At 41.5% G+C, this 21,298-nt stretch overlaps 1 protein-coding gene across 1 annotated transcript in view; it reads left to right on the forward strand.

The window, feature by feature from the left end:
* The window catches only part of LOC143270580 (uncharacterized), a 73,170-nt gene that overhangs the window by 21,795 nt on the left and 30,077 nt on the right, over nucleotides 1–21,298 (forward strand). The window contains exons 7-13 of the mRNA XM_076561006.1: nucleotides 1,317–1,384; nucleotides 2,115–2,139; nucleotides 5,387–5,494; nucleotides 11,552–11,619; nucleotides 12,351–12,375; nucleotides 18,064–18,131; nucleotides 18,867–18,891. Coding sequence (XP_076417121.1) covers nucleotides 1,317–1,384; nucleotides 2,115–2,139; nucleotides 5,387–5,494; nucleotides 11,552–11,619; nucleotides 12,351–12,375; nucleotides 18,064–18,131; nucleotides 18,867–18,891 — 387 coding nt within the window. The remainder of the gene's footprint in view (nucleotides 1–1,316; nucleotides 1,385–2,114; nucleotides 2,140–5,386; nucleotides 5,495–11,551; nucleotides 11,620–12,350; nucleotides 12,376–18,063; nucleotides 18,132–18,866; nucleotides 18,892–21,298) is intronic.

Genomic DNA, 21,298 nt, shown 5'->3' on the forward strand with positions numbered 1-21,298 from the left:
CCTCTATCAAGATATCTCTTTCATTGCTCTCCCACTCTGCCCCTGTTCCAGTTCCACCATCCCATTCCCCTATGCTCACATCCCATACAACTACCCTCCATTGTCCCCCATAACCCCCAGTTCACTCAGGAAGTCTCATCTATTTCCCTCTCCCAGGAATTCCTTGCATCCCTCTTAGGTCCTCCTTGTTACCTAGCTTCTCTGGTATGTACTCACTCATAAATGGATACCAGAAGTAAAGAAAAGGGTAACCAAACTACAACCCACAGCTCCAGATAAGATATACAAATATTTTAATATTTGCATATTGATGTTATTCCTTTTCACCAGCCTCACTGGTTATGTTGATGGACAATTTTTGCATCCAACTGAACTTTCAGATGTGCTAACACCTGCTGAATGGATGTCACTCTGGATTCAAAGTTGCCTATTTCATCTTTCAAAATGGTCTTTGCTTCTCCTAGTAGTTCATGGGGTTTTTTCTTGAGAGTGGCTAATGAAAGCACTCTCATATATCACTAGGCATTTATCTGCCAACATTCTATCGTTACACATCTTCTAAGTCCTGGAGTTTCTTTTGTATTTCTAGTTCTGCTCTTAGCTTGTGTTTCTCTTCCTAGTCCGTGCAAATTTCTTTATGTTTTTTGATCTTGGAGTAAAATGCTGACATCCTATACAGCTGCTTCCTTCATAGTGATTCTCTTCTTTCCAAGTTGAGAGTTTCATGTGAGACTTTTACTACATAAAAGATTGTATTCCTGCCGTCCTCATCTGTCAACTCTTACCTGAAATTGGAATGATAAAAATTGTAAACACAAACACTAAAGTTTAAACACAAGTTTGGCCACAGGGAAGGATAAAATTCTTCTTTCCAAGGAAATCGATGCCTTCTCTAAGCCCAATGACCTGGATTTGAAACTCAGAACACACCTGGCAAAAGGGGAGGAACAGATTCCACAAGCTATCCACTGACCTCCACACCCAAAATGAGACTTCACAAGTGGCCCTAAATAGAATACATGTGAAAATGTTAATTTAACAATACACAATCAAAGACAGATTATTTTATGTTGCTTTGGGTGTCCACTGTCTGGAAATGCAACAAATCTCTTACTCATATCTCTCCTGGTCTTTCTCTGCTTTAATTTCCTTCAAGGGAAGACGGTTCAGCAGCTGCCCAACAATCCTGTTCAGTAGGTCTAGTCACATGTCCTAAGTCCATGCACTTTTACCCACATCAAGTAAGGATACTACATAGGTAGGAAGCAGGACCAAGAGCTGACAGTCTGCAAGCTCATGACTTTCTCTCCCCCTAGGTTTAACGGAAAATGATGACACACTTAGACCAGATGGCCGCACAATGACAGAAGAAAATCCCTTGGAGGTAAGAGGGCCTTTTTCTCTCTAAAGTAGAAAGGTTACTTTAGTGATCTTATGTTTCAGAGGATATCCCACTGAACAACAAAACTGAGCAGGCATCATGGGTATTAGAGAGTTAGTTTGGAAGGGGAGAAGAAGAATTGTACCAGCCTGGTCCAAACTGAATAGAGCATCAAAGCATCCAGTGTTAATTATCAGTCTTGTGAGCAGGCTTTTTCTTCTGGAGAAAAAAGATCCTCTTAGATAAAACTTAAAGTTTTGGTTTAGAAGTTGTCAGGCACTTCAGATCCCCTCAATTTCCATGCAGTACGTTCTACAACAGTCATATGGAGCAATCTTCCTATGTCCAGTGTAGGGATGCTGAAGGTTAGACTTTTAACACGTGAGCATTAGTGTAAATAATTGAGGCTACATTGTGGCAGGGTTAATTTCATAGCAGGATCATAAAGATGCTCCAGCATGTTGCAGTGTGGCTTAGGGAACACGCAGCAGAGACCAAACAGATAGTGCCTCTTGATCTGGTGTGGGAACCAGCAAAAGTGGGAAGGGGTACAAGTGAGGAACACCAGTTCTTTTGTGACACCATCATATATACTAAAGCAGAGTCTTTTATTTGAAGACTCTTTCCCACTTTGATTGGCATTATATCATGTTCATATGTGTTTCAATGACCCATGCAAACAGAACTCATCATGACCTAGGCCACAGACTGTTTTCTTTCTTTTATGTTTCAGGTGCGTTGCCGCAGCCAAAGAAGGAGTATGTATTATGGAATCTCTTCCTTAAGACACCCTTTACAAATGAATTTTATAAATACTGGGTATCCTTATATCTAAGCAGCCACTGTGATTTATGCCACCTATTGGGAGCATTTGGACTGTATTTTTTTTAAAGTGGACCCCTAAGTTAAAAAAAAAATAGTGGAGGCATTTGTCCATATGCACTGGATTCAGCTATGATGCCTGTAGTTAGTCTGGAATGGTGTATACCAGGCTATATCTAAATCTGTTTTCCCCAAGATAGGTATCCCAATTGCTCAGTCCAATCTACAGGGACAAGCTGTTGAATTACCATATTAGGATACAAGCTTGACCTAAAGTATATATGTCAAAGCCCATCACATGTAGTACATTTATTTGTTTGTGTGCTACTCTATGGAAGAATAAACCATGGCACAGAGGTAAATGATGAGGCTGTCCATGCAGATCAAGAGACCTTCTATAGCCCGAGGTCTTGGTAATCCCTAACTTGCAACATCCCAGTATCTGCCTTCAATAGGTCAAAACTGCAGAGATCAGGACCCTGTAGTTACTACCACAGAAGGCAAATGCCCAGGGTATTGTTTCTCATCTACCTACAGACATTCAGAAAAATGAAAGGTTAGAATGCCCACAGGCTTCTAGTCAGATCAGTGATCTGAGAATGGGAGACAGACAATGCATGGGGTGATGCGGCAGAGGTTTTTCCCTTAGAGTTTTACAGTACAGTACAGTACTGATTTGGAACACACACACACACACACACACACACACACACACACACACACACACACACACACAAACAGTTAGTTAGAAGAGTAGCCATGCTTTGAAAGAGGGCAAGGAAAGGTTTATGGTTATAGAGGAGGGTTTTCATTGAGAAACAGGCGTGGGAAATGATGTCCTTATTATAGTATCAAATAGGAAAGAAAGATTTTTTAAAGAAATAGTTAGATATGATTGTTTTTGCTTTCTCTTATATTTCTTTTGTCATGTTTGGTTGTTTCTTTCAGAAATTTTTATTTCAAGTGGGAGACAGATAGGGAGTGCATCCAGATGAGGGGGGGGGGTTGGGAGGAACTGGCAGGATCAGGGGGAGATGAAACTATAATTTAGGAATATTGTATGAAAAAATCTGTTTCCAACAAAAGGGAAAAAATGAAAAATTAAAAAATTCTCTCATGCAAATTTAAGATCACGATTTTAATAGAACAAAAATAAATGTAATATATATAAAAAATAATTACAAGATTTAGTAAATAGACAACATTAGCATGAGCACAAAAGAGACACTCATCTAAACAATAATATCCACTAGGAACTCCAGTTACCACGTGTCTCTGGATCTGTGCTGAAGCATTTTCTTAATAGAAGGACGTTTTTTAAAGATATATTTATTTTCATTTTGGGTATACAAGTGTTCACCTGCATAAATGTATGTGCACCATTTGTATCTATGATACATATGCAGACTCAAATTAGCTGTATGGTTTCTAGCAACTGGAGTTATAGACTGTTTTGAGCTGTTTTTTCTGTGATAGAAACCAACCAGACCTGTGTCCTCTACAGGAACAGCAGGGGATGTTAACCTCTGGTCTCCTTAGCTCCTGGCAACAGGTTTTTAAATGTGAGCTAGACTCTGGGCTCCAAGGGGACTTCTGCTCACTGGTAGTCAGTGTCCATATTGCCTGTGAGTGGGAGCACTAGGGGGACCACAGGCAGCAGGTAGGAGTAAGAAGAGCATCGTTATTTGCAAAATGGTTTCTGTATATTTGCTCAGGCATGTGCTATGAAGGCCTTTGGCAAAGAAGAGCTAGTTCTTGAGAGAGAATGTGGTTCATTGCATACCTACCATTTCTAAGGCCTTGGGTTTGAGCTCCCAGTAAGCAAAAGATGTGCTGTGGTTGTATAGCTTTATAAACCTCCTTCAGAGGTGCCGATGGGAGAATTTTAAGTTCAAAGTCATCTATTTCTACAAAGTGGCATTGAGATCACTGTGGGCCAGAGACCTTTTCTCTAAAAAAAAGTGAAAAGAAAACAACAGAGGGGAGTAGGACTTCGTCCATTGCCGGTGTGTTTCTGTGTGGGAAAAGATTCTGGAGAAACAGAACTTTCATGAAGAATAGATGAACAGCACCTTGCAAACTCACATGTAGCCTGTGTAGACTACCATTCTTTTAGCTGAACTCAGTTCAGACTGTCCACACAGTTTCAGGGGACATCTGTCACCCACAATGGCACCAGGCTGCTTTTCCAGCCTCTTCCTGTAGAGGGTTTATCCAGGTTTGGTGAGATTAAAAGAGTTTCCTTTCCTCCCATCCTCCACGTGACAGCTTGGTTTAGATTGACTTGGAGCCTGGAAGCATTGGTATCCTCCCAATTTTGTTCTGGAGGTTCAGACTCAGTCACTGAGAGGCCGGTGACAGGTTGAGGATGATAGAGGAAGGTGCTGTTTATTGATCCAGGAATCCCACAGCTAATTTGGGAGGTAGCTCACACTTGGAGTCAGGGACTGCCTGCAGAGCATGTCTCCTGTCTGTTGTTTCTGTCAGGAGAGGTCGTCACTGGCACACAAATGCAGCTGTTACTGCTCCATTGTGTGAAATGTCACAAGTTTTCAAAGCTTCTTAACTTCCTACCTCCCATGCACAATGCCATACATTGTCCATGAGATATACTACTATATAAGGGGCAGTCAAAGAATGAAGAATAACAGTTCTCCAGTGTTCTAGAGTAAATGCAACAGTTTGTCTGAATTCAGTTACTCCTGTGTAGCTGAAGTCTTCTGGTATCTCACAGACATCACAGGGCACTTCTGAATGCCTGTGCTTTTTCCTATAGTATATATTACAAAGATCTGTATTAGCTTAGTGAGTCCTGTGGGTAGTCCTTAAGAAATTCTTAGGGTCTTAGTGAGCAGCTGGTGAATGGAGCCATTGCAAAGGTTTCATGGGCTCTAAGAAGGATTAGAGTGATACCACTCTGCTCTGACACCACACTCACAAAGTGTGTTCAGTCATGGGGCACTTCCTTCTGCATTTCCACATAAATTAGCTTTTACTTGTCATGTTCATGTAATGCTTAACTGGTTGTACACTATTCAGTGATCCTCCTGAAGCACAATCTCACTCTGATGACTGTACCCGGAAACAAGCAATCAGATCAAATGTACAAACACACAGTTGTTAGTTTCCTCTGTTTTTCTGCCATGAGGCTGACATGAAACTCTATTCTCGATGCATTCCCAGTTTCTCCTTTATTGAAGAGAATTCAGCAAAGACAAGCAATACCGCATACAGATGTGATGACACCAGAAATCTGTAAATTTTATTCTATAGAAATTCCTAATGAAAAAGGTATGTTGTGAATTCTGTAATTCTGTCCAGTTGTGTAATGTGGTGATAATCATTTTCTTTATATGTAAATCTAAAGAGAAGCTTAAGACTATTTCCCTATGTAGGATATTTCCAATATATCTAAGTCTTCATTGTAAACACAACTACAGATTTTAAAATGCATCTGATGTCACCTTTGGCTCTCATTCAATAGCATGAACTGGTGGAAACTGAGGCTCATTAGTATGAGTCAGGGTGGCTTCAGCTGCTGTAGACAGGAATAGGTGAATCACCCTTAATCCTTTCTCCCACATGTGGGTAATGCAGATGGAGTAGAGCTGATGTTCCTAAAAGGAACCTGGCAAAGTTCTAGCATCTCATGACAGAGGGTGAGATTCACCTTAGATAACAATGTTCCAGGTATGATCCAATGAGCAAGAGTCCACTAGTGGTCATGTTATGCATTGTTTTTTCAGTTAGCAATGGGGTAAAGATTTCATTAAGGACAACAAAAATAGGAGGTATCTGTTCTGTTCCTGTTACAAGGACATAATGGAAAGTGAGCAGAGTGTGCTATTAAATGTGCTTTGCTTATCCTCTCATTGGTACACATTTCCTCAGAACATTTACTGTTTTAAGTCTGTGATACTACCAATAATTCACGGTTTGGGATGGACTTACTAGCTCTGCATTGTAACTATGCCTGCCTGGATAATTTATTCAGTTGTTGTCACAAAATCTTGTGAAGATAACCTAAAAGGGAAATGGTACATTTTCAATATAGTCTCAGCTTATAGACTGTAACACAGGGTAATTATATATACAGGCAGGAATCTGTGGCAGAGTCCCGTTATAACATGTCAGCGACCAGAAGATTTAATGCTCATGCTCAGCTTACCTTTTTATATAACCTTGATCCCTTCCTAAGCCATGATGTCATGCAGAGTTCAGTAGTCTTTCCACCTCACCTAACCTAAACTGCTCTAATCTCACACTTGCTGCCCAGTACTGGGTATCATCCAATTGACTGTTGAGATTCACCATGACAGTGCCCATGAAGTGTTGTGTTCACTTTGTGTCCTTACCTGTGATAGATCCACTGTGTCTGGGGAGGAACAGTATTCTCTCTTGTACTCTAAGGAACCTGTAGGTGATAGTCTAGCAGAGTAAGCCCAATGATAAAGGAAGAACAGAGCCCTTCCATTTCTTCCTTCAGGACTTGTAGCAGTCCATGCATAGTCCTCTGTTCACTTTTAACTCCTGCTTCACGTGGCACCAACAGGGTAGACTGCTGGGTAAAATGGCTGTTTAGTCTGACACAACCACCACATCTGCAATATACTGGCAAGGAAGGGCCTAGTGTTAATGTGTAGCTCATTTCCAGCCTATGTGCCTCATCCTGGACTGCCATGCAGGATGACTGAAGTGTAAAGGAGGTCAGAGACTTGTCCTTCATCCTTGAGCCTCTGACCTTATGAGTGAGCAGGGATCTGATCTCTGACCCCTGCCTTGGCTCTTTTTCATGCATTCTTGATTCTGATTCCAAGATACATATGGTGTCTTAGGAAGTTCCCATAAGCTAATATCCATGTGCCAAGAGCTGAAGGACATGAGCAATTGGGGATCCACCTTCTTGACACACATCTTGCTACAGGCTGTGTCTGTCCTCTATGTTTGTATATTTATGAATTTCTCCTGGAGTTTCTGACATGGTGGTCTTTGGGCGGCAATGAGTTCATATCTGAGGAGTGTGTTTCCTCCAGGCTCTCATCTCTTTGGTAGGTTGATGGACTTTGATCTTTACAAGTCTGTCTGATCTTCTGCATTGTCTCATTGAACAACTCTGGGCTCGGCTCCTTCTCACAGACAATCTCAGTAGCCTTAATACATTGTGTCTCCTCTCCTTAAACTCAACAGTTATTGCTTCTGAGCAAGGTGTCCCTCCTAGATCTAGGAGCAGTCTCTACCCCCATTATCTTCCTCCTCCCTTCTCTGGTACCTTCCTCTGGGATCATGGGTCCTGTAGACACTGCACCTGGTAATGCATCAAGGTGTGTGATATCCTTTCTACCTGGGAACATTGAAACATTGCTCAAAAGAATGCCCAACTGAGTCTCTTATGTCCCATGTCTCTTTTATTCCATAATTTTCTCTCCCTCACTAAGCTCATCAGAGTCACAAGACAACTTGGAGAGAAGAAGACAAAACAGAAACCTTCTCTGGAGACTGCATGCCCAGAAAGACGGTTGAATCTTAATAGGTTATCTGACTCATGCCCTTGCCTTGTGGGTAGAGGAGAAACCTTGCTGTTGAACAGCTGATACACTTGAATATGAAAAAAGAGAGGGAAGAGTTGAGTCTAAAATCAGCTAGGAAAGGTCTCCTAATCAGATTAGTGTAAAAGAACAACTAAATAACATTAAAAAAAACCCTGAAAAAGTTGTCCCAAAATTTATGGAAAGTGACAAAGACAAACCACTGACTTTTGATGGTCCATTTGGAACTCTCAAACACCTAATGCTCTGACCCCAATTAGTGCAATGTCTGCTAATTTCCTTGACACTGTGTCTACTTTATACCCGTCTGTAGCTGTGCTGCAGGCAGCCTCATGTACAGACACCCTCTTTTTACATGGAAAGGCAGATGCCACTGAGAAATATCCACCTTTAGTGCTTTTTTGAAGACAAAACACATGGCCTTCACCTAGGCCTTGCCAAAAATGTATGACTTCTATTCATGGATCTGGCTACCACTTTATGTCTGAGACTAAGTGGTGGGATGAGTTAAGGGTCCTGGGTGAGATTTCAAAAGATGGTCCTAGTATTGGCCTCCATAATCTGTTTGGTGTGGCATAGTCACACAGGGTGAAGAGTGAGTATCATGGGTCACAGTCAGCAAAAGGGCTGACAGATGTGCTGCCTTTCTGGGTCTGGGCCTGCTGATGGGTGGAATGGAAGGAGAGAAGTGATTCAGACTCATAAGAGAGTTGATAAATCTGCCTGGGTCTGGGAATAGAGGGCCTTCATGGGTGGGCAGCACATTATGATAGAACAGGTTTAGAATAGGTTTCGAATACTCCAGAGAGCCTGGGTATGGGGCACTTGCTTGTGTCCATACCTGAATTGGCATTAGGTTGAGGGTCCTTCATAAAGCTAGGCAAGAAGGACTATGGAGGATGACCCCTGCCAATACCACCAGTGAGGGTTCTGACACTAGGGGATCAGAATGGAGGGCAGGTGGTAACTGAGTGTGTGGACTAATGCAGGATAGTCCACACCCTCCTCTCACATCCATGCACAGGAACACTTACCTGCAACCAAGCAAATGCATCTAATCCACACCTATGATCAAAACTACACTCACACATGCACATTCATGCATACCCATGAACAAGAAATCTGAATAGCATGTGGCACAATTACAATAAAATCATAACAATTTGTGGTTAAAGTTGTAGTAAAGTTTAATTATTGGCAAATATCATGCCACCATTGAGATACTTAATCACTTGCATGATTTGCTTGAGTTTCCATGTCATTGCTCATTGCAGAGATTGTTTTCTTGGGTCTCTATTGCATTGGAACTGATTTATGTAACATTTCACTTGCTCAATTCGAGTGTTTATTTCACTCATAAGACCGTCAATCATTAGAAAGCAATTACCTACACAATGTTTAGTAAATCTAAAGTTCTCATTGTTATGGTTTAGCTGATTTTATGAATATCACATGAACCTACTATAATTGATATACTTATGATATAAATGGAACATGAATATTGTCTCCTTCTCAACATATGAAATAAAGAAGCAATATATGTTAAATACACAGATTTCCATTAATGAAATGAAATGATTAAAACTCCCCTCCAAGTCCTTTGAAGAATGGAAATTATCATTTAAATCAATGCTTGAGTGTGCTAGACAAACATCTTTTTAGGAAACTATTTATTCATTTCACATACCAACCACAAATTTGTCCCTCATTCCTCCCTCTCCCGTCTTTTCCCCCAGCCTAACCCTCATCCCCTCCATCAAAAATGTATGGCCTCCCATGGAGAGTCAGCAAAGCCCAGAACATTCAGCTGAGGCAGGTCCACACCTCTCCCCTTTCATCAAGGCTGTGCAAGGTGTCCCTACCATGGGCAATGGGCTCCAAAAGCCAGTTCATGCTCCAGGGATAGATCCTATTCCCACTGTCAGGGTGCCATGAAACACACCAAGCTACACAACGGTCTTGCCCAGGCAAAGGCCCAGTCCATTCCCATGCATGATCCACAGCTGTGGGTCCAAAGTTCATGAGTGCCCACCAGCTTAGTTTAGTTGTATCTGTAAGTCTTCCCATCATGGTCTTGATGCCCCTTGCTCATAGAATTACTCTTCCCTCTCTTCGACTGAACATGCTTGGCCATGGCTCTCTGCATCTGTTTCCATCAGTTACTAGATGAAGGCTCTTTATGACAGTTAGGGTAGTCACCAATCTGATCACCAGGGTAGGCTAGCTCAGGCAACCTTTCCACAACTGTTAGTAATCTAAGTTGGGTCATGCCTGTGGATTCCAGGGAACTTCCCTGACCAGGTTTCTCCCTATCCCCATGATGTCTCCTTCTATCAAGTTATCTCTTTCATTGCTCTCCCATGCTACCCATCCCATTCCCTGCTCAACCGTCCCATTTCCCCATGCCCCGATCCCATATCCCTACTTTCCATTGTCCCACCCTAACCCCCAGGTTTCTCATCTATTTCCCCTTCTGAGGGCGTTCCTCATGTCCCTTTTAGGGTCCTCCTTGTTATCTAGCATCTCTGGTATTTACTCACTCATTAGTATATATCAGAAGTAAAGCAAAGTTAACCAAACTACAACCCACAGCTCCATAGAAGATAGACAAATATTTTAAATGCATGCTGATATGTATCCTTTTCACCAGCCTCACTGGTTATGTTGATGGACAATTTTTGCATCCAACTGAACTTTCAGATGTGCTAACACCTGCTGAATGGATGTCACTCTGGATTCAAAGTTGCCTATTTCATCTTTCAAAATGGTCTTTGCTTCTCCTAGTAGTTCATGGGTTTTTTTCTTGAGAGTGGCTAATGAAAGCACTCTCATATATCACTAGGCATTTATCTGCCAACATTCCATCGTTACACATCTTCTAAGTCCTGGAGTCTTTTGTATTTCTAGTTCTGCTCTTAGCTTGTGATTCTCTTCCTAGTCCGTGCAAATTTCTTTATGTTTTTTGATCTTGGAGTAAAATGCTCACATCCTATACAGCTGCTTCCTTCACAGTGATTCCCTTCTTTCCAAGTTGAGAGTTTCATGTGAGACATTTAGTACATAAAAGATTGTATTCCTGCCGTCCTCATCTGTCAACTCTTACCTGAAATTGGAATGATAAAAATTGTAAACACAGCCGGGCGGTGGTGGTGCACGCCTTTAATCCCAGCACTCGGGAGGCAGAGGTGGGTAGATCTCTGTGAGTTGGAGGCCAGCCTGGGCTACCAAGTGAGCTCCAGGAAAGGCGCAAAGCTGCACAGAGAAACCCTGTCTCGAAAAACCAAAAAAAAAAATTGTAAACACACACACAAATTAAACACAAGTTTGGCCATAAGGAAGGAAAAAATTCTTCTTTCCAAGGATATCAATGCCTTCTCCAAGCCCGATGACCTGGATTTGAAACTCAGGACACACCTGGCAAAAGGGGAGGAACAGATTCCACAAGCTATCCACTGATCTCCACACGTAAAACGAGACCTCACAAGTGGCCCTCCAAACAGAATACATGTGAAAATGTTAATTTAACAATACACAATCAAAGACAGATTATTTTATGTTGCTTTGGGTGTCCACTGTCTGGAAATGCAACAAATCTCTTACTCATATGTCTCCTGGTCTTTCTCTGCTTTAATTTCCTTCAAGGGAAGACGGTTCAGCAGCTGCCCAACAATCCTGTTCAGTAGGTCTAGTCACATGTCCTAAGTCCATGCACTTTTACCCACATCAAGTAAGGATACTACATAGGTAGGAAGCAGGACCAAGAGCTGACAGTCTGCAAGCTCATGACTTTCTCTCCCCCTAGGTTTAACGGAAAATGATGACACACTTAGACCAGATGGCCGCACAGTGACAGAAGAAAATTCGTCGGAGGTAAGAGAGCCTTTTTCTCTCTAAAATAGAAAGGTTACTTTAGTGATCTTAAGTTTCAGAGGATATCCCACTGAACAACAAAACTGAGCAGGCATCATGGGTATTAGAGAGTTAGTTTGGAAGGGGAGAAGAAGAATTGTACCAGCCTGGTCCAAACTGAATAGAGCATCAAAGCATCCAGTGTTAATTATCAGTCTTGTGAGCAGGCCTTTTCTTCTGGAGAAAAAAGGTTCTCTTTAGATAAAACCTAAAGTTTTGGTTTAGAAGTTGTCAGGCACTTCAGATCCTCTCAATTTCCATGCAGTATGTTCCACAACAGTCATATGGAGCAAGCTTCTTATGTCTAGTGTGGGGTTGTAGGTGGTTAGACTTTTAATACATGAGCATTAGTGTAAATAATTGAAGCTACATTGTGGCAGGGTTAATTTCATAGCAGGATCATAAAGATGCTCCAGCATGTTGCAGTGTGGCTTAGGGAACATGCAGCAGAGACCAAACAGATAGTGCCTCTTGATCTGGTGTGGGAACCAGCAAAAGTGGGAAGAGGTACAAGTGAGGAACCCCAGTTCTTTTGTGACACCATCATATATACTAAAGCAGAGTCTTTTATTTGAAGACTCTTTCCCACTTTGATTGGCATTATATCATGTTCATATGTGTTTCAAGGACCCATGTAAACAGAACTCATCATGACCTAGGCCACAGACTGTTTTCTTTTCTTTACATTTCAGGTAAATTGCAGAAACCGAAGACGAGGTATGTATTATGGAATCTCTTTCTTAAGACACCTTTTAGAAATGAATTGTATAAATACTGGGTATCCTAATGTCTAACCAGGCACTGTGATCTATGCCACCTATTGGGAAGCATTTGGACTGTACATTTTAAAAAGTGGGCCTCTAAGTTAAAAACAAAATTCTAGAGGCATTTTTCCATATGCCCTGGAATCAGCTACAATGCCTGTAGTTAGTCTGGAATGGGTGCACCACCCTCTAATTCTTTCTCCCACATGTGGGTGATGCAGATGGAGTAGAGCTGATGTTCCTCAAGGCACCTTGTTCCAATGTCTCATGACTGAGGGTGAAATTCAACTCAGTGAATTTGGATCAGTGTACCTGGTTTGAATCAATGAGCAAGGGTCCACTAGTGGTCATGTTATGCATTGTCTTTGAGTTAGGAATGTGGTAAAGATTTCATTAAGGACAAGGAAAATAGAAGGTTCTTGTTCTATTCCAATTACAGGGACATGATGGAAAGTGAGCAGAGTGTGCTATTAAATGTGCTTTGCTTATCCTCCTCTCCTTTGTACACATTTCCCCAGAACATTTATTCTTTAAGTCCGTGATACTACCAAACTTTCAGGGTTTGGGATTCAGTTACTAGCTCTGCATTTTACTTCTGCCTGTCTGAATAATTTGTTCAGTTGTTGTTAAAAATTCCAGTGAAGATAACCTAAAAGGGAAATGGTAGATTTTTCAATATAGTCTCAGCTTATAGGCTGTAACACAGGGTAATTATATATACAGGCAGGAGTCTGTGGCAGAGTCCCGTTATAACATGTCAGCGACCAGAAGATTTAATGCTCATGCTCAGCTTACCTTTTTATATATCCTTGATCCCTTCCTAAGCCATGATGTCATGCAGAGTTCAGTAGTCTTTCCACCTCACCTAACCTAAACTGCTCTAATCTCACACTTGCTGCCCAGTACTGGGTATCATCCAATTGACTGTTGAGATTCACCATGACAGTGCCCATGAAGTGTTGTGTTCACTTTGTGTACTTACCTGTGATAGAGACAATGTGGCTGGTGAGGAACAGTATTCTCTCTTTTACTCTAAGGAACAAGATAGTCTTGTAGGTGATAGTCTTGCAGAGTAAGCCCAATGATAAAGGAAGAACAGAGCCCTTCCATTTCTTCCTTCAGGACTTGTAGCAGTTCATGCATAGTCCTCGGTTCACTTTTAACTCCTGCTTCATGTGGCACCAACAGTGTAGAGTGCTGGGTAAAATGTCTGACAGAACTACCACATCTGCAATATACTGGCAAAGAAAGGCCTAGTGTTAATGTGTAGCTCATTCCCAGCCCGTGTGCCTCATTTTAGACTCCATGCAGGATGACTGAGGTGTAAAGGAGGTCAGAGACTTGTCCTTCATTCTTGAGCCTCTGACCTTATGAGTGAGGAGAGGTCTGATCTCTGACCCCGGTCTAGGCTGTTTTTCATGCATTCTTGATTCTGATTCCAAGATACAGAGGGTGCCTTAGGAAGTTCCCATAAGCTAATACCCATGTTCCAAGGGTTGAAGGACATGAGCAATTGGGGAGCAACCTTCTTGACACACATCTTGCCACAGGCTGTCTGTCCTCTATGTTTTGTATATTTATGACTTTGTACTCGAGTATCTGACATGGTGGTCTTTGGGCAGAAATGAGTTCATATCTGACAAGTGTGTTTCCTCCAGGCTCTCCCGTCTTTGGTAGGTTGATGGACTTTGATCTTTACAAGTCTGTCTGATCTTCTGCATTGTCTCATTGAACTACTTTGGCCTTGGCTCCTTTTCATAGACAATCTCAGTAGCCTTAATACAACGTGTCTCCTCTCCTTAAACTCAGCAGCTATTGCTTCTGAACAAGGTGTCCCTCCTAGATCTAGGAGCAGTCTCTACCCCCATTATCTTCCTCCTCCCTTCTCTGGTACCTACCTCTGGGATACTTAGTGTTATAGACACTGCATCTGGTAATACATCAAGGTGTGGGATATTCTTTCTACCTGGGAACATTGAAACATTGCTCAAAAGAATGCCCATCTGAGTCTCTTATGTTACTGGTGGGTAGAGGTGAAAGCCTGCTGTTGAACACCTAATGCACTTGAATATGAGAAAAGAGAGGGAAGAGTTGAGTCTAAAATCAGCTAGGAAAGATTTCCTAATCAGATTAATGTAAAAGAATAACTATATTATAAAAAAAACTGAAGGAAATTTTTCTAAAATTTATGGAAAGTGACAAAGCCAAACCACTGACTTTTGATGGTCAATTTGGAACTCTCGAACACCTAATGCACTGACACCAATTAGTGCAATGTCTGCTAACTTCCTTGACACTGTCTCTACTTTATACCCGTCTGTAGCTGTGCTGCAGGCAGCCTCATGTACAGACACCCTCATTTTGCATGGAAAGGCAGACGCCTCTGAGAAGTATCCACCTTTAGTGCTTTTTTTAAAGACAACACATATGGCCTTCACCTAGGCCTTGCCAAAAATGTACGACTTCTATGCATGGATCTGGCTACCACTTGTGTCTGAGACTAAGTGGTGGGATGAGTTAAGGGTCCTGGGTGAGATTTCAAAAGATGGACCTAGTATTGGCCTCCATAATCTGTTTGGTGTGGCATAGTCACACAGGGTGAAGAGTGAGTATCATGGGTCACAGTTAGGAAAAGGGCTTACACATGTGCTGCCTTTCTGGGTCTGGGCCTGCTGATGGGTGGAATGGAAGGAGAGAAGTGATTCAGACTCATAAGAGAGTTGATAAATCTGCCTGGGTCTGGGCATAGAGGGCCTTCATGGGTTAGTAGCACTATATGATAGAACAGGTTTAGAATAGTTTTAGAATACTCCAGAGAGCCTGGGTATGGGGCACTTGCCTGTGTCCATACCTGTTTTGGCATTAGGTTGAGGGTCCTTCATAAAGCTAGGCAGGAAGGACTATGGAGGATGACCCCTGCCAATACCACCACTGTGGGTTCTGACACTAGGCGATCAGAATGGAGGGCAGGTGGTAACTGAGTGTGTGGACTAATGCAGGATAGTCCACACACTCCTCTCACATCCATGCACACGAACACTTACCTACAACCAAGCAAATGCATCTAATCCACACCTATGATCAAAACTACACTCACACATGCACATTCATGCATACCCATGAACAAGAAATCTGAATGGCATGTGCACAATTACAATAAAATCATAACAATTTGTGGTTAAAGTTGTAGTAAAGTTAATTTTTGCCAAATATCATGCCACCATTGAGATACTTAATCACTTGCATGATTTGCTTGAGTTTCCATGTCATTGCTCATTGCAGAGATTGTTTTCTTGGGTCTCTATTGCATTGGAACTGATTTATGTAACATTTCACTTGCTCAATTCGAGTGTTTACTTCACTCATAAGACCATCAATCATTAGAAAGCAATTACCTACACAATGTTTATTAAATCTAAAATTCTCGCTGTTGTTGGTTTAGCTGATTTTATGAATATCACATGAACCTACTAAAATTGATATACTTATGATATAAATGGATACATGAATATTGTCTCCTCTGAATATATGAAAAAAGAAGCAATATACGTTAAATACACAGATTTCCATTAATGAAATGAAATGATTAAAACTCCCCTCCAAGTCCTTTGAAGAATGGAAATTATCATTAAAATCAATGCTTGAGTGTGCTAGACAAACATCTTTTTAGGAATCTCTTTATTCATTTCACATACAAACCACAAATTTGTCCCTCATTCCTCCCTCTTCCGTCTTTTCCCCCAGCCTAACCCTCATCCCCTCCATCAAAAATGTATGGCCTCCCATGGAGAGTCAGCAAAGCCCAGAACATTCAGCTGAGGCAGGTCCACACCTCTCCCCTTTCATCAAGGCTGTGCAAGGTGTCCCTACCATGGGCAATGGGCTCCAAAAGCCAGTTCATGCTCCAGGGATAGATCCTATTCCCACTGTCAGGGTGCCATGAAACACACCAAGCTACACAACGGTCTTGCCCAGGCAAAGGCCCAGTCCATTCCCATGCATGATCCACAGCTGTGGGTCCAAAGTTCATGAGTGCCCACCAGCTTAGTTTAGCTGTATCTGTCTTCCCATCATGGTCTTGATGCCCCTTGCTCATAGAATTACTCTTCCCTCTCTTCGACTGAACATGCTTGGCCATGGCTCTCTGCATCTGTTTCCATCAGTTACTAGATGAAGGCTCTTTATGACAGTTAGGGTAGTCACCAATCTGATCACCAGGGTAGGCTAGCTCAGGCAACCTTTCCACAACTGTTAGTAATCTAAGTTGGGTCATGCCTGTGGATTCCAGGGAACTTCCCTGACCAGGTTTCTCCCTATCCCCATGATGTCTTCCTCTATCAAGTTATCTCTTTCATTGCTCTCCCATGCTACCCATCCCATCCCCTGCTCAACCGTCCCATTTCCCCATGCCCCGATCCCATATCCCTACTTTCCATTGTCCCACCCTAACCCCCAGGTTTCTCATCTATTTCCCCTTCTGAGGGCGTTCCTCATGTCCCTTTTAGGGTCCTCCTTGTTATCTAGCATCTCTGGTATTTACTCACTCATTAGAAGATACCAGAAGTAAAGCAAAGTTAACCAGACTACAACCCACAGCTCCATAAAAGATAGACAAATATTTTAAATGTATGCTGATATGATTCCTTTTCATCAGCCTCACTGGTTATGTTGAAGGATAATTTTGCATCCAACTGAACTTTCAGATGTGCTAACACCTGCTGAATGGATGTCACTCTGGATTCAAAGTTGCCTATTTCATCTTTCAAAATGGTCTTTGCTTCTCCTAGTAGTTCATGGGTTTTTTTCTTGAGAGTGGCTAATGAAAGCACTCTCATATATCACTAGGCATTTATCTGCCAACATTCTATCGTTACACATCTTCTAAGTCCTGGAGTTTCTTTTGTATTTCTAGTTCTGCTCTTAGCTTGCGATTCTCTTCCTAGTCCATACAAATTTCTTTATGTTTTTTGATCTTGGAGTAAAATGCTGACATCCTATACAGCTGCTTCCTTCATAGTGATTCTCTTCTTTCCAAGTTGAGAGTTTCATGTGAGACTTTTACTACATAAAAGATTGTATTCCTGCCGTCTTCATCTGTCAACTCTTACCTGAAATTGGAATGATGAAAATTGTAAACACAAACACTAAAGTTTAAACACAAGTTTGGTCACAGGGAAGGATAAAATTCTTCTTTCCAAGGATATCGATGCCTTCTCTAAGCCCAATGACCTGGATTAGAAACTCAGAACACACCTGGCAAAAGGGGAGGAACAGATCCCACAAGCTATCCACTGACCTCCACACCCAAAATGAGACCTCACAAGTGGCCCTCCAAACAGAATACATGTGAAAATGTTAATTTAACAATACACAATCAAAGACAGATTATTTTATGTTGCTTTGGGTGTCCACTGTCTAGAAATGCAACAAATCTCTTACTCATATCTCTCCTGGTCTTTCTCTGCTTTAATTTCCTTCAAGGGAAGACGGTTCAGCAGCTGCCCAACAATCCTGTTCAGTAGGTCTAGTCACATGTCCTAAGTCCATGCACTTTTACCCACATCAAGCAAAGATGCTACATAGGTAGGAAGCAGGACCAAGAGCTGACAGTCTGCAAGCTCATGACTTTCTCTCCCCCTAGTTATACCAGAAAATGATGACACACTTAGACCAGATGGCCGCACAATGACAGAAGAAAATTCATCGGAGGTAAGAGAGCCTTTTTCTCTCTAAAATAGAAAGGTTACTTTAGTGATCTTAAGTTTCAGAGGATATCCCACTGAACAACAAAACTGAGCAGGCATCATGGGTATTAGAGAGTTAGCTTAGGAAGGGGAGAAGAAGAATTGTACCAGCCTGGTCCAAACTGAATAGAGCATCAAAGCATCCAGTGTTAATTATCAGTCTTGTGAGCAGGCCTTTTCTTCTGGAGAAAAAAGGTTCTCTTTAGATAAAACTTAAAGTTTTGGTTTAGAAGTTGTCAGGCAGTTCAGATCCCCTCAATTTCCATGCAGTATGTTCCACAACAGTCATATGGAGCAAGCTTCTTATGTCTAGTGTGGGGTTGCAGGTGGTTAGACTTTTAACACATGAGCATTAGTATAAATATTTGAGGCTACATTGTGGCAGGGTTAATTTCATAGCAGTATCATAAAGATGCTCCAGCATGTTGCAGTGTGGCTTAGGGAACATGCAGCAGAGACCAAACAGATAGTGCCTCTTGATCTGGTGTGTGAACCAGCAAAAGTGGGAAGAGGTACAAGTGAGGAACCCCAGTTCTTTTGTGACACCATCATATGATATACTAAAGCAGAGTCTTTTATTTGAAGACTCTTTCCCACTTTGATTTGCATTATACCATGTTGATATGTGTTTCAATGTCCCATGCAAACAGAACTCATCATGACCTAGGCCACAGACTGTTTTCTTTTCTTTACATTTCAGGTGCATTGCAGAAATCGAAGACGAAGTATGTATTATGGAATCTTTTTCCTAAGACACGTTTTAGAAATGAACTGTGTAAATACTTGGTATCCTTATATCTAACCAGCCACTGTGATCTATGACACTGGGAAGCATTTGGACTGTATTTTTTAAAAAGTGGGTCTCTAAGTTAAAAAAATAGTGGAGGCATTTGTCCATGTGCACTGGATTCAGCTATGATGCCTGTAGTTAGTCTGGAATGGTGTACACCAGGCCACATCTAAATCTGTTTTTTCCCAAGATAGGTATCCCAATTGCTCAGTCCAATCTACAGGGACAAGCTGTTGAATTACCCTATTAGGATACACACTTGACCTTTATAAAGTATATATGTTCAAAGCCCATCATATGCAGTACATTTATTTGTTTGTGTGCTACTCTGTGAAAGAATAAACCATGGCACAGAGATAAGTGATGAGGCTGTCCATGGAGATGAAGAGACCTTTTATAGCCCCAGCACTTGGTAATCCCTAACTTGGAACATCCCAGTATCTGCCTTCAATAGGTCAAAACTGCAGAGATCAGGACCCTGTAGTGACTACCACAGAGAGCCCAGGGCATTACTTCTCATCTACATACAGACATTCCGAAGAATGAAAGGTTAGAAAGCACACAGGCTTCTAGTCAGATCACTGATTCTGAGAATGGGAAACAGATACTGCATGGCGAGATGGGGCAGGTGTGTTTCATTTAGAATTTTATAGTACATGGATTAATCCAGTAAGAACTAATGAAAAATGGAAGAAACACTTCTCAGAAAAAGAGCACAACAATTGTTTATACAATGCTCAGCCCTGAACACATATACATATAAAGCATAAAAGTAATATTATGTATACTGATCAGGTTCTATTTATTTGATTTGGAACACACACACACACACACACACACACACACACACTCCAGTTAGTGAGAAAAGGAGCCATGTTTTGAAAGAGAGCAAGGAAAGGTTTATGGGTCTAGAGGAGGGTTTTCATTGAGAAACAGGTGTGGGAAATGATGTCCTTATTATAATATCAAAAAAAAAGATTTTTTAAAGAAATAGTTTGATATGATGGTTTTTCTATATCTTATATTTCTTTTGTCATGTTTGGTTGTTATCTTTCAGAAATTTTTTTCTAGTGGGAGACAGACAGAATGGATCCAAATGAGATGGGAGATTGGGAGGAACTGGCAGGAACAAGGGGAGGAGAAACTATAATTTGGAATATTGTATGAAAAAAATCCATTTCCAACAAAAGGGAAAAAATGAAAAATTTAAAAATTCTCTCATGCAAATTCAAGATCAAGATTTTAATAGAAAAAATGAAAGTACTATATATCAAAAAGAAATAAATGATTTAGCAAAAAAAAACCAATAGCATGAGCACAAAAGAGACACTCATCTTAACAACAGTGTCCACTAGGAACTCCAGTTACCTCTTGGCTCTGGATCTGAGCTGACACATTTTCCTAATAGGAGGACGTTTTTAAAGATATATTTATTTTTATTTTGGGTATATGAGTGTTCACCTGTATGAATGTATGTGCACCATTTGTATCTATGATACATATGCAGACTCAAATTAGCTGTATGGTTTCTAGCAACTGGAGTTATAGACTATTTTGAGCTGTTTTTTCTGTGTTAGAAACCAACCAGACCTGTGTCCTCTGCAGGAACAGCAGGGGATGATAACCTCTGGTCTCCTTAGCTCCTGGCAACAGGTTTTTAAATGTGAGCTAGACTCTGGGCTCCAAGGGGACTTCTGCTCACTGGTAGTCAGTGTCCATACTGCCTGTGAGTGGGAACACTAGGGGGACCACAGGCAGCAGGTAGGAGTAACAAGAGCATCGTTATTTGCAAAATGGTTTCTGTATATTTGCTCAGGCATGTGCTATGAAGGCCTTTGGCAAAGAAGAGCTAGTTCTTGAGAGAGAATGTGGTTCATTGCATACCTACCATTTCTAAGGCCTCGGGTGTGAGCTCCCAGTATGCAAAAGATGTGCTGTGGTTGTATAGCTTTATAAACCTCCTTCAGAGGTGCTGATGGGAGAATTTTAAGTTCAAAGACATCCATTTCTACAAAGTGACATTGAGATCACTGTCGGCCAGAGACCGTTTCTCTAAAAAAAAGTGAAAAGAAAACAACAGAGGGGAGTAGGACTTTTTCCATTGCCCGTGTGTCTGTGTGTGGGAGCAGATTCTGGAGAAACAGAACTTTCATGAAGAATAGATGAGCAGCATCTTGCAAACTCACACGTAGCCTGTGTAGACTACCATTCTGTTAGCTGAACTCAGTTCAGATTGTCCACACAATTTCAGGGGACATCTGTCACCTACAATGGCACCAGGCTGCTTTTCCAGCCTCTTCCTGATGAGGGTTTATGCAGGTTTGATGTGATTAAAAGAGTTT

Source organism: Peromyscus maniculatus, chromosome 23 (genome assembly GCF_049852395.1).
Source record: "Peromyscus maniculatus bairdii isolate BWxNUB_F1_BW_parent chromosome 23, HU_Pman_BW_mat_3.1, whole genome shotgun sequence".
NCBI lineage: Eukaryota > Metazoa > Chordata > Mammalia > Rodentia > Cricetidae > Peromyscus > Peromyscus maniculatus.